The 13,469-nt window shown below is 38.2% G+C and overlaps 1 protein-coding gene across 3 annotated transcripts in view; it reads left to right on the top strand.

Annotated features, from left to right (window-relative positions):
• SAMSN1 (SAM domain, SH3 domain and nuclear localization signals 1) overlaps positions 1-8,749 on the top strand; it is a 131,859-nt gene extending 123,110 nt beyond the window's left edge. For all 3 annotated transcript variants that reach the window (XM_031030442.2, XM_081798780.1, XM_006735541.3), the window contains one exon: positions 7,861-8,749. In XM_031030442.2, coding sequence (XP_030886302.2) covers positions 7,861-8,063 — 203 coding nt within the window. In that variant the 3' untranslated portion in view covers positions 8,064-8,749. The remainder of the gene's footprint in view (positions 1-7,860) is intronic.
• The last annotated feature ends 4,720 nt before the right edge of the window (positions 8,750-13,469 follow it).

The following is a 13,469-nucleotide window of genomic DNA, read 5'->3' as shown; positions in this document are numbered from 1 at the left end:
ACACAAAGCCAAATTCTGGGGGGTGAAAAATAGAAAAAAAAAATGCCGATGCAACCAGTGTTTGTTGTTAACACACAACCCTGAGATTTTTCTTATTTTAATCTTATGGTCTAAAGTAGTACTAGAATATACATTCAAAAAGATGCATATTACATGTTAGGCTATTCTGACTGAAAGCTATTTATCTTGTATGAAACTGCTTTGCTCAAGAAATAAAGAAGAATGACTTCTATTTGTTGATAAGATGGTGAGTTCTGATGATTCGGCACCATGCTGCTGCATGCATGCTTATTTTTATCTATTCTCTACTCTGTGAATCATATCTCCTACAACCATGCTAAAGATTAAATGCACAACCTTCATGTACCTTGAAAGATAAAGACCTTGAATATACGGTTATATAAAACTAAGATATTATTAAAAACAACTGCATGTCACAGTCATAGGTTAAAAATAGGTGTGTGTGTGTGTGTGTGTGTGTGTGTAAGAATGGAGCATGCAAATTGGCCAGGATTTTATGTATGCATTTTATCTTGATCACTGAATATAGTCAGTTTGAGGAATGTCGATAAATTCCTAATTTAAAACCTCAACGCTTCTTAGATCGGGAACTGGAAAGTTTTGCTTTTAACCCTTCACTATAAAAATTGAGGAGAGTGGACACCTGTTTGAAGAACAAGAGCTTTGAGATGATAGAGGAAAAACTACAAGCCCCATGTGAGCCTTTAATATATCTAGAGGGACCAAGAGGATGGGGGGAGTGGGACAGGGACAAAAACAGAAATCTAATACTTAGAGCAAGCAATTTTCCTTTTCTCTTAGGCCAAAATAGATAGCACTGTACCCACTCTGACCCTGAACATGTAAACTGGATTAACACTTCTTAGGTCACCGCTTGACAGGAGGTAAAGATGTTTCTCCTACAAGCTGATAGAAGGGCTGGGTGGTTGGTGGTAGCACTGATTACGGGATTACCTCTGGAGGAGGATAACAGCTTTGGGGTTCTGCAATCCCGCCAAGGCCAATACCGAGGTATTCTGAATTTGCTCCCGTGTTGCATTAGAACTGAGCAGAATTAGGTCACTGGCTCCCTCAGCTGGGAATCTGGATGAGGTTAGAAGGAGAGGAAAAATTGGGGTGAGACTCGGCTTTTGAAGGAGCAAAAGAATTATTTGGTGCACATTAGGATTGCTCTCTTTCTCATCTGAATTTTAAAATGGTTTCTTTGCTTTGAATAAAGATTCCCAGTAAGAATAGAGAATGTGTGTGTGTGTGTGTGTGTGCGTGTTTGTGCATATGTTGTTCATAAACACAACCTTCAGGACCCCTTTGCTTGCTAATAAATGCCTCTTGCAAATAATCAGAGTTAACTGCTATTTATAGTAAATATTTTCTCTTTATTCTGAACTTGTTCCTCTTTTCCCGCATTTAGAGGCACTTTGATGTGTCTTAAAAGTGTGATGAGAATGTGTACTCTTGTCCTCAGGGAAAACGGGTGATGGAAATAGCTTGTTCTCCATATAAGCACAGGAATAATTACATTTTAAATTGGAGGGAAAAGATTAAAAAAACAACCAGCCTAGTAACTGAATAAGCAAACTGTCCTGGAAGCTGGGTATCATACACTTTGGATAGCTGCAACCTCTGTTGGCATGCTCAGTGAAGAGGAGAGGGCTTTGTGTGCCAGGCTGCTGGCACCAGCTGTGGTCACGGCAGCTCCACATTGCTCAACTATCCCCAGTTGTGCCTTCCCGCCTGCCTCCGTGCCCAAAGCGACGCAGGGCAAGAGGCAAGTCCCAGCCAGGAGCCTGGACCGCGAGCTGCCGGCGGGGGAGACTTGTAGTTAATGCCAGGCAGCAGCCCAGCAGTCAGTCTGACAGCGTGCCAGGGTAGCCTGGTGCCCCAGCCCCTGACATGCATGCCTGGTGTTTCCAACCCACCTGCCGTATGGTTTGGATCTAGATTCAAGAAAGGTACAGCTTTTCAGAACTACAGGCTAACCATCCACATATACACAGTAGAGAAGGCACACGGGCGTCTGACTTTTATGTATTTATAAATATATTTAATATATATTTCCAGTTATAGCTGTTTAGCTTTAGGCAATTCAATTTCTTCAGAGTTCTTGTTGGTTTTACCACCTCCCCTGAAGATTTAATTTATGATTGATGCCATATTCTATATAATAAAAAAACAACAAAATTAAATGTAAACATTTTTAGTCTTCTATCAGAGAACAGTGCCCAGAGGAGAGAGTCCATAGAATTTTCACCTCAGTCACCTAAGGCACTTGTAATGTACTTGTTTTTATATTGCGCTATGATTGCGTACTAGGCATGACTTTGTATGATTACCCTGGTCAAACAAGACAGAATCCTCTAATACCATATGCCTTCCCCGAAGCCCCTAGTTCTGTGCTCTGCACTGAGTAGACGGTTTACAGATACTTGCAGAATGAAAAACAAAAACAACAACAATAAAACAACAAATGCTTGTGGAATGAATTAAGATTGAGGAAATAGAGAGACTTGTAAATCGTAAGGAAACTTTTTTCTGATTATAAAACTTTAAGTCCCTAGCAATCCCACCTCACAGATAGAAGTGTTTGCAGTAGGCAGATGCATCCGGGTGCTGCTGAGCGATTAGATCTCAGATGAGGGTGCCTCTGCCCTTACTGAGGCAGTCAGCAGGGTGCAAGGGGAGGTTGCTGTGAATGTGAGTGCAAAGATTCACTCCGTGGCCCACATCTCATCAGAAGGTAGACTACGCTGTTAAGATGCAAAGAGAGATGTGCAAAAAGAGGGAGCATCATTTCAACTCCTATTCTCTCACGGCCTCAGGAAAACAAGAGCAACTGGTTGTTATTCCATGAAGGGATTCCTGTTTTCCATTTGTTGTTTTTCCAAATGTAGGTTAGTATTCAAATGACATGAATACCAAAAAGTCACTATTGTAAAACTAACACGTTCAGGTAATTTAAGGATGTGCTTAAGATGAAATCAGAAATAACTAAGAGTCACGCCATGTTGTCTACTGAATGTTCCTCCTTGGACAACACTGCCTCTGGACAAATAAACACAGCTGTAGATACCTGGAGAATGCCCGAGTTTTGTTCTGAGTGACTCAAATGGGGCTCCAACATGAAGCTGAGATTTTGAACCATCCTCAAAGAGGATGACATAGCTTGGTTTTTCCTCTTTGGAGATGGCACCAGGAGAGAAAAAGGGGACAATAATTCAAAGAGCCAAGAGGTATCTTCATTTGAATTTCAACGAAATTTCTTATTTGATCTTTAGTTGCTACTTCTTTTAATTAATCTAAGCATCACATTCTTTTTATTAAAAAAAATTGTTTATTGAGCACTTTCTTTGACCAGGCATTTTCTTATGCCCTGTAGATTGCATTATTTTATATTACCCAAAAGAAAAAGAAGCCCAAAGAAGCAGAAGCTTCAGACCTAAGGCACACAAGACAGTAAAGTCAAAATCTGGATTATTTGGGTGAAGAAAGTTGAGAAAGAAACCTATGTGAATATAGGACAGGATTCTCTCTTTAGGATATGAGAACTTTTTCCCAGAATTAGGGTTTAGTTTGAATTCCTTAAAGCTTTCTTCACTTTTAGTATAATTGAGATTGCCTATTCCTAATTAAATGTCACAATTCCAATATTTTTATGAATAATTATGTTAGCTGTCTTCTGTTTTACTCTAATCACCATGCCATTTTATATCTTTATCAATGACTATCTTAAAATGTTGAACCATGGGCTTTACACAATTCCATAAAAATTTTGGTAAGAAATAATATATTTTAATATTCAAATTAGTTCTTTATGACAAAATATTTCCTAAATAATTTTCCCTTAACGTAATTATTTTATTTTCATTATATCGAGTACAGAAATGTTTGGGGTTGCTTTCTGGCCTTTTTTTTTTTTAAATTTATTATGTTATGTTAGTCACCATACAATACATCATTGGTTTTTGATGTGGTGATCCACGATCCATTGTTTTCGTGTAACACCCAGTGCTCCATGCATTACGTGCCCTCCTTAATACCCATCACTGGGCTAACCAATCCCTCCTCCCCCCTCCCCTCTAAAACCCTGTTTGTTTCTCAGAGTCCATAGTCTCTCATGGTTCATCTCTCCCTCCAATTCCCACCCCCCCATTTTTCCCTTCCTTCTCCTAATGTCCTCCATGTTATTCCTTATGTTCCACAAATAAGTGAAACCATATGAGCTTTCTGGCCTTCTGATTATGCCTGCTGTTAGCTGGCAGCAATAAAGAAACACCCTTTGTCAAATTATTTAATAATTCTCCAATATACCCAGATTTGAAAATGTATAGCCTTTGGAATATTTGCAAACCATGCAGGGGCTTTATTGAAAAACTGTACCATTTTAATTTTTTTGTTTTTTAATTAAAATATAAGACATTATAGATGATGTGAGAAATATAGAGAAAATCTATCTAAAATTTTAACACTTCATGTGTGAATTATATGCATAAGTCTATAGGTCTTCACATAATTTTAGTAATAGAATACTTAATCATGTATATTGATTTTTTTTAACTTAACATATTATCAGAAACATTTTGATATAAAAAAAGATGCACTCATATCTCACATGGCAGGTCTGTAATTTTGGAGGCAAACTGTTTCTTATCCCAATGTGTTATTTGCCTGGTTACTCAGATGATTGGACCATGGGCCAAAACTGATGAAGGTTATAGTTTCAATTTCTAGGTGGGTCAGTTAGCTTTACTCTGTTTCATGGCCACATGAAGAGACTAAATGACTTAGAAAGAAAATATGGACATATTAGCATGAATTCAGCCCCTCTGCTGGAAAAAGTATCCATAGTACAAGACCTAGGTTTGTGCCAATCCCGAAGTCATTAGTGTCAGGATGGAAAAAAACAAAAAAACAAGAAAAGGAAAACCCTGACCCTCCAAACACAAAAACTGAATGCTATATAGCTTTCATTTCCATAATATAACATAATGACCTGCCTCTTCTTTTAATAGTTACAGTTGAGGGGCTCCAGCTGATCACCTGCCTGAAATTATTGCCAGCCTGGTGGGAAGCATTTGAGGAGGCAAAGTCATGTTTTCATTTCACTAGGAAATCATTTAGCAAATTGCTGCTATTCTGTAAATTACTGTGCTGCATAACTTTCATACTGAGAAACTATTTCCTTTTTCCATAAAAACTGCAGATAAAGGGTTCCTATAATAAATAATCTGTATTTAAAACAAACCAATTCTGAGAATTTAGAGAAGGTGACATAGCATTTCTCAGGCAAAAATAAAAACAAATACATTTTACTACCAATATTTAAAAATGACATATTCTCTGTTAGCATCAGATTTTCATTCATTGTTTGTTTACTTTGTTACCCTTTGAGGGGAATGGATAGAGGCTTCCGAAGACGAAATAACAAGCTAAGTACTTATTTTTTGAAAGAAAAAGAACTAATTTTGGAAATCAGAGTTCTTTAAGCCCAAGTCTTATATCTTGAAGAGAGTCCCACAATCAGTAATCAGCCTAAATAGAACACAGTATTGGAGCAATTTTTATTATGCTAAGTCCTGTTTAAAATGTCGGTCTGAAGAGCAATAACTAAGTTCTTTTAATTTTGTGTTGAGGTGATAGGCCCAAATATAATCTGGGGAAATATGGCCTAGGATCACACTCCAAATATGGTGAATCACTGCTGAAGTAGCAGGAAGCATTACAAAAGGACTAATTTTTCTGGCCTTTTCCAGAAACACTTGGATAATGAAACACAGAGCTGACTGACTGATATTCACAAACACTAGTGAATATTAAGAAGATTCTCCCTAAACTTCACGGTTGCTAAGACTTATAAAGAGAAAATGCTTCATGGTGGCTAAAATTTTTAAACAGTCACATTCGATGCATATTAAAATTAAAGCTCCTGATACCTAGAACTAGTTTTAATAACATTACTGGCCTTAAATATCTGATACTTGAGTCCACAGTTTAAAAAAGTTGTGGCAAACATGGAGAAAATTCAGAAGAATGGCATAAACATGGTTTTATTGTTGCAAATTAAAGCTCTGAGGAAAAGGTTAAAAGAACTGTTATGGTTCATTTTGAAGATGAGTAGACTAAAATGATCTTTATCATTTTTTCCCAACTTTTCTCAACCTGTATTCCTCGTCTAAACCACAGAATACAAAAACTAATGTGACTCTTTTCTCAATTCTTCTGTGGATGGTACATAAATGAGTACCATTCTAGATACATTGAGAAGTGAATTCATTACATACAAGGATGCCTTAGGGCACCACGGCTCAATTCTCTCTCGTAAAGGATGTTGATAAACATTTGGATGCACAGTAGAACATAATGTTGGCAAGATATCTGAAGCCTAGAAAATGCATTTAAAAAAGCAGGGTATCTTGGGCGCCTGGGTGGCTCAGTTGGTTAAGCGACTGCCTTCGGCTCAGGTCATGATCCTGGAGTCCCGGGATCAAGTCCTGCGTCGGGCTCCCTGCTCGGCAGGGAGTCTGCCTCTCTCTCTGACCCTCCCCCCTCTCATGCTCTCTATCTCATTCTCTCTCTCAAATAAATAAATAAAATCTTTAAAAAAAAAAGCAGGGTATCTGTAGACAAGATAAAGGATGGCTTTCCTAAAGATAAATTACTTAGCATTTTACTTTTATAAAGTCTATTGAGGAAAATTACAGTTTCCTTCTTGCAGGATTTTGGAGTTGGGATTTACTTTCTTCTCACCAGAATTGGATGAAGCGCACAGCTTCTGAAGGCAGAGGTTTTGTCCCACCCTGAAATGTATGCGTTTGGTTCTTCCAAAGTGGAGTTACTCAAATGTCTAAAGCGGAGAAGCTCTGAGGTTAGATATGCTGATAGAGCTGACAGGTTGTGGCCGAAGATACATCTCCTCCCTGAGGGACCCATCTCATGATGCAGAGAAGCACACATTTACTGGTGTCAGGGAAGGCAAGGAAAGAAACTTTACACTGACCAAGAGAATTCTGATGCTAAAAGCTTCTTGAGTAAGACTTCATAGTGCTGCTTAGGTTCTTCAAAATATCTTTTGTTACATCTCTAGTATTAATTTTTTTCAAAGAAAAAGTCTGTTGAATCTAGAATACTGCTTTGATAACACAGAGTTACCAATCTGAATATAAATAATTGTTCTTCGGAACTACAAAGATGTAGAAGACTAAATAAGGCAGAGTCAATGAAAATGGTGGTGTTTTACTATCTAAAAGCAACCTGGTTTCTATGCTGATTTTTCTGGTGAATGCAAACATAGAAAAATTCTGAACACTTTAAGTTTTATTACTTAAATTCCAAGTAACTGAAGTCCTACTATACATTGTTGCCCAGAGTGATATTTTATTCATTACTCCACATTATCATGATTCCAGAACTGTCCACAAAGATCACTATTGAGTTGGATTTTACATTTAAACTACAAATGACTTTTTCTAATGTCGGAGTTAAGGAGTATTTGGACAAGGCATCAGTCAAACTGTGGATACAATCTGCTTTCTCTGGCAACTTATCATTAATGTAAAATGAAAGTCCATATTGATCTTCGCTTATGCAAGCAGTTCACATGAATTCCATGAAACTGCAAGTGAGCAAAAAAAAAAGGGCAAACTTTGTCTTCTAGGAAAGCAGGGCTTGAATATTTGAGTGCAAATATCTCTTTTATAATAAACAAATACAGTGTTTACTCAAGGAAGTTTCAAATGTAATGAAGTCAAGGTTGATACAGTTAAAATAGCTCAAAGGCGAATGAGTACATGAATAAAACTTGGCTTGGCTTCTCCTAACTGCTGTCCTCTTTTCCATTTACAGCTATTCAAGAGCAAGAAAATGAATCTGTGCCCCCATCCTTAAGCCCAGACATCTCCTTAAATAAGTCACAGTTAGACGACTGCCCAAGGGACTCTGGTTGTTATATCTCATCAGAAAATTCAGATAATGGCAAAGAAGATCTGGAGTCTGAAAATCTCTCTGACATGGTACAGAAGATTACTATCACAGAGCCAAGTGACTGAACACACATTCTCAACTTTATATCTATAGATGCATTCCATTTTAACTCTACTTGAGCTAAAAGATCAAATAGGAGAGAAAGTAAGCATTTCCCGATACAGCCTAAAGTTAAAATGTTTTAATCTAAATGATTTTACATAAAAGTTCATGTCTCTAACATTCCCAATTATTGTAAATAGTATGTATATTTATTATTTTAAATGCTACCTGTTAATATTTCACTTGCCTGTGTTAGGAAAGGTATAGTGTAAGTCTTTGATATGTGTGAGATAACTTTATTCAGCTTTAAGTGTGAAATGATACATTCTGCAGGAAAAAAACTCCTTTTTTCATACCTGTCCATTTTGCCTTTGTGTCTGTTATTCAACAAATAGTAATGGAGCATGTGTTTGTTTAACCAACTGTCCAAGCAGCATTCACACTCATTTTTATACTTAATGGGAGAGTGTGAGTTAATACTGGAGACATTTTATCCTGATCCACAGTGGAGTTTTAGTAATTATTTTTTGTTAATTTCTTCACTGTTATCTGGTATAAAAGTATAGATAACAAGATATTATTGATTCTCATTTAGTAAAATGAATTTTAATAATTGTACAGATGTTTCATCTTTAATTGTAAATATTTTTAATTGTGAAATACCCTAATTTTAATAATAAAAAGAACTATGTGCACTTGCTATTTTCCAGATTAGTGGTACTTGAAAGTATTTTTATATTAGACCTCTAGACAAAATTTCTCTTTTTTTTTTTTTAAGATTTTATTTATTTATTTGAGAGAGAGAGAGAGCATGAGACAGGGGAGGGTCAGAGGGAGAAGCAGACTCCCTGCTGAGCAGGGAGCCCAATGCGGGACTCGATCCCAGGACTCCAGGACCATGACCTGAGCCGAAGGCAGTCGCTCAACCAACTGAGCCACCCAGGCGCCCAAGACAAAATTTCTCTTAACAGTGAGATTCCCAAATGAATTATCTCACCTCAGTCTGTCTCCTGAACCCCAGATCTGTGTTATCTGTCTTCTTGAATACTTCAATGTATTAGTCAGCTCAGGCTGCCATAATAAAATATCATAGACTGGGTGGCTTAAACAACAGAAATTATTTTCTTAGAATTCTGAAGGCCAAAAGTTCAAGATCAGGTTGCAGCATGGTTGGATTCTAGTGAGAGTTCTTCGGGGCTCACAGATAGCTGCCTTCTCACTGTGTCCTCTCACGTCAGAGATAGCAAGCTTTCTGGTGTTTTTTCTTAGAAGGTCACTGATCCATTCATGAAGGCCCCACCCTGACAACCTCATTTAAACATAATTATCTCCCCAAAACACCATCTACAAATACCATACATAAGGGGTTAGTGCTTCAACATACAAATTTGTGGGGAAAGGGGTCCAGTTCAGCCCATAGCACTCTAGAAGCTTCAGATCAACATACCCAAATCTTGGATTTTTCTCTACAATTTTGTCTCTCCTTTTTTATTCCAAACAAAACTCTCTCTTTAATGACACCAATACCCAACCAATTACCCAAAACAAAATCATTTCTCACTTCATCTCACGTATACCCTTCTCATACAGATTCAGTATATAATCAAGTCCTACCTCTAGAAGCGCTTTGTCATTCATGGCTTTCTATCCATTCCCATGGTTGCTGTCTTGCTTTGGAAGTTCATGAGCTCATGTATGAAATAGTGCAACAGCTTTCCAACTGACCCCTATTCTACCAGTGCCCTACCTTTCAATCTATCCCCACACAGCCTCCAGAAAGATCTAACATGTAAATCAAGTCATGTACTTCCGGCTTGGAATTTTTTTTTATAGCTCCTCACTACCTTTAGTATAATTTTTAAACTTTCTTCTGGGATATATAAGGTTCTTCTCAACCATTTTTACCTACCTTATGAGTCATATCTTTCCTCTCCCACCTCTCACTCTACACTCTCCGGCCGTAACAATCTCCTTGCAATTCCACAAATTCACTATTTCCTTTGTGACTTTTCTTATGCTATTTATTTTCCTTGAGTGGCTCCTGCTATTTTCTACATCCAAGAGTCTCCCTTTGCTTTCTGTCTTAAGACTCATCACAAAAGTCACTTACTCTGTGAGGTCTTCCATGATTTCCTTTGGTGTTCTCCTCTGGGTTTCCATAGCAACTTGTATCTCTGTTGGTTATAGGACTTACCATATTATACTTTATCTATTTGAGAGGCGCTTACCTTTCCACAAGACCATTATCCACAAGACCATGCTGCCTCCATCATGGCCCTGCTTCTGACTATGGCTACAACTCTAAACAGATTATTCTAGGACCTCCTTGGACACAGCACAGCCACTGACCATAATTTTTAAACTTTAATCAACCTGCTGCCTCAGGGAGTTCTAGAGAGTACAAAGAAATTGTAGGTTAGGAAGCGTGTAAGGAACTGCCTGATTGTAAAATGGTAGAAATCGCTGGTGAAGCTTACTCAGCCACAACTTCCATTCCTTCAAAATGAAGATCTGGTACCCAGTCAAGGATTTGGGGAAATACTTTGGAGCAGAAGTGCTGCAAAGGTCTTGAGGAGGCTGAAGAAGAGGAAGAGAGACAGGATTCCTACAAAGAGAGGAGGAGGGGGGAGTGGAGACACCATGGGGTTCAAGCTGCCAGAACGATGGCCCCATCACATAGCACAGCACTGAAAAGGACACCTGTAGCAAAAGTACGTATCACACTAAAAGAGTCCTGCTGCCCTCATTTTATCTGTTGGATCCCTGCTGCTCACTTTCCTTGGGTTTTTCTCTCAACCATGGACGCTGGATAAAGAGAAGTAAAAAGGCAAGACATAGTTCATAGGTTGTAACATAAAGACAGACTTTCTGCTGCTTTTGGCTAGGAGACAGACAGGAGTCTGAGCCTTTCAAGAGTGGATGTGAAAGTGGTTAGAAAGTTGATATTTTAATGGTTACCAGATGGCTTTGTGTTTCCAGGTTGAAATGTGGTGAGAGTCCCAGTCTCAATCATTTATTTATTCACTCAACAATTTTGAGACACGGAACGTATATGCTGCCCATGACTATGCCAATAAAAGCCCTTTGGATCATATAATCTGCATTAGAATCTTGCCATAGCCTCTCACTGGAATAAACTGAGTCTTTCAGTACAGAAAGGTTATAAAACTGTTCTGGAATGTCATGATTGTTCTGATACTAGGAATATCTTATAGTTACAAATTCAAGTGTGTGGTGAAAGTATGCATGGTTAGAAAAATTTTAGTCCAGATAAATGGATAAACTCTTCATAATACTCTTTTGATAAGAACATTTAAATTCTGCCCCCTCGGGGCGCCTGGGTGGCTCAGTCGGTTAAGCGTCTGCCTTCGGCTCAGGTCATGATCTCAGAGTCCTGGGATCGAGCCCTGCACTGGGCTCCCTGCTCGGCGGGAAGCCTGCTTCTCCCTCTCCCACTCCCCCTGCTTGTGTTCCCTCTCTCGCTGTGTCCCTCTCTGTCAAATAAATCAATAAAATCTTAAAAAAATAAATAAATAAATTCTGCCCCCTCAATTCTATTGCTGATATAAGCTCCAATATACTTTCACTCTGAAATTTTTTATCAGAAACTTTTCTTTTTTTACCAATTAAATTTCCAAGATAGTTAAGAAATAAATTAACTCCTCAAACTTCTAAAATGATAGTCAGCTAAAGATTATCAGGTTTTAGGCAACATCCAATTCATTGAGGTTAGTCAAGCGCCTTGCAACTTCCTGAGTGAGGCCAAATTGATGACATGATGACATTTCATGTTGAGAAACTTCCGTTACAAGCCCAAATTCTGAGAAAAATAATATGAAGAAATTTTAGATACTCTGTCACACCACACACGCACACGCTTCCATCCCCCCACACCAACAAAGAAAACTGTATAACTAATCCGGATGCACACTTCAAGTACTCCTTCATAAAGTGGGAAGTCATGCTAGAATTACGTAAAGGTTGAGAGAAAAATGAATAGAACTAAATATAGGTAAAAGAACAGCAGTTTCTAAATTTGACCAGGTTTTCTGGCTACAGAAATAAGATAGAAGTAACCCTTACTTTAGCCTACCCCCTGTCCTACTGTTGAATTCATCTGATCACACCCAGTGTTGACCCAGAGGTCCTGGTTTGAGGACTATGTGACTTTGGGTAAGTCACTTATCCTCTGGGCTTAGGTTTGTTTGTGGGTTTTTTTTTTCCTCTATGAAATACAAATAACTGTAATACTAACATTTCATGTACCTGTTCTGGTTAAATGAGATAATGTATGTGAAACACTGAGCACAGTGCATGCAGTGTGCATAAAAACTGGTATCTGAACACAAAATGAAAGCAGGGCACATGCTACCAGAATATAGGCATGGGCTCATGGTGACTTGAAATTCTTCAGACACAGATAGTCTGAGGGCTGGGACAACTGTGCTGTGAATCAGCTGGTTTAATGGAACTTCCCAGATAAATGACCATTTTGCCACGACTGAATATTCCTTTGTCAAGTTCTGACAGTTTAGAAAGAGGCTATGTTGCATTTAGCTTTGTTTCCTCACTCTTGGCACATAATAGGAATGGTCATTTTTGAAGACTGGATGATTGAATATATAAATAACTGCCTGTATTAATGAATGAAATCAAAGAAAGATCTGAGGTCATTACTCCTAATACAGCACCTTGGGCCCTCCCTGGTCTTTATAATATGGAGTCACAGCGGACTGTGCTATAGCCCATATAGAAGCCCTTAGAAAGACACCTTAAATGTAGATTTTTACGTATTTACAAAGTTTATGGGCATTTAGGCAAATGATCTGCCATGGGAAAATCACAGTGCAGAGGAAAATACAAGCTTTTCATTACTCTCCCTTTCTTTCTTCATCATGCAAACTTCTCACATTTGAATTACCAACAGTCTGAGTATTAGTGTGTCTGCGTGATGTATATTATAAATTAAGAAGCCATGATGGAAAAATCTTTAAAATGGCATTAGTGTGTTCAGAGATCTCCTTTGACCTTCTGGGGTCCCTGGTGGGCCTGAAGTGCAGAGCACTGTTCCTCCATGGGAAGGAGTGGAATCCTGATGCTGAAGGCTAACGGGATCATTTTCCTCTCCGAGTTTTTGGGCACCACGCCAAGTGAATGGGCAGGAATCATTCCATTTGCAGAGTAAAATGGGGTGAAAAGCACTTCTGGCACACTTTGTCCATATAAATTATACTTGTTTGCAATTCATCAACTCCTTCTCTACTTTATACCCATATGTAATGTAAATGATCATCTTTCTCTGAAGCTCTATAATGATGCACAGCTCCAAAATGTGATATAATCAGCTAAAAGAGAGCAGATGGAAGTTTTTTCCCCAATATGCATATTCATAAAAAAAAATAGAGAACTCAACAAAAGGAGATACATCA

The sequence above is a fragment of the Leptonychotes weddellii genome, chromosome 1 (assembly GCF_054177405.1).
Source record: "Leptonychotes weddellii isolate Sample4059 chromosome 1, ASM5417740v2, whole genome shotgun sequence".
Taxonomy (NCBI): Eukaryota; Metazoa; Chordata; class Mammalia; order Carnivora; family Phocidae; genus Leptonychotes; species Leptonychotes weddellii.
Note: the sequence above shows the minus strand (reverse complement) of the source record. Positions and strands in the feature narration are given on the sequence as shown.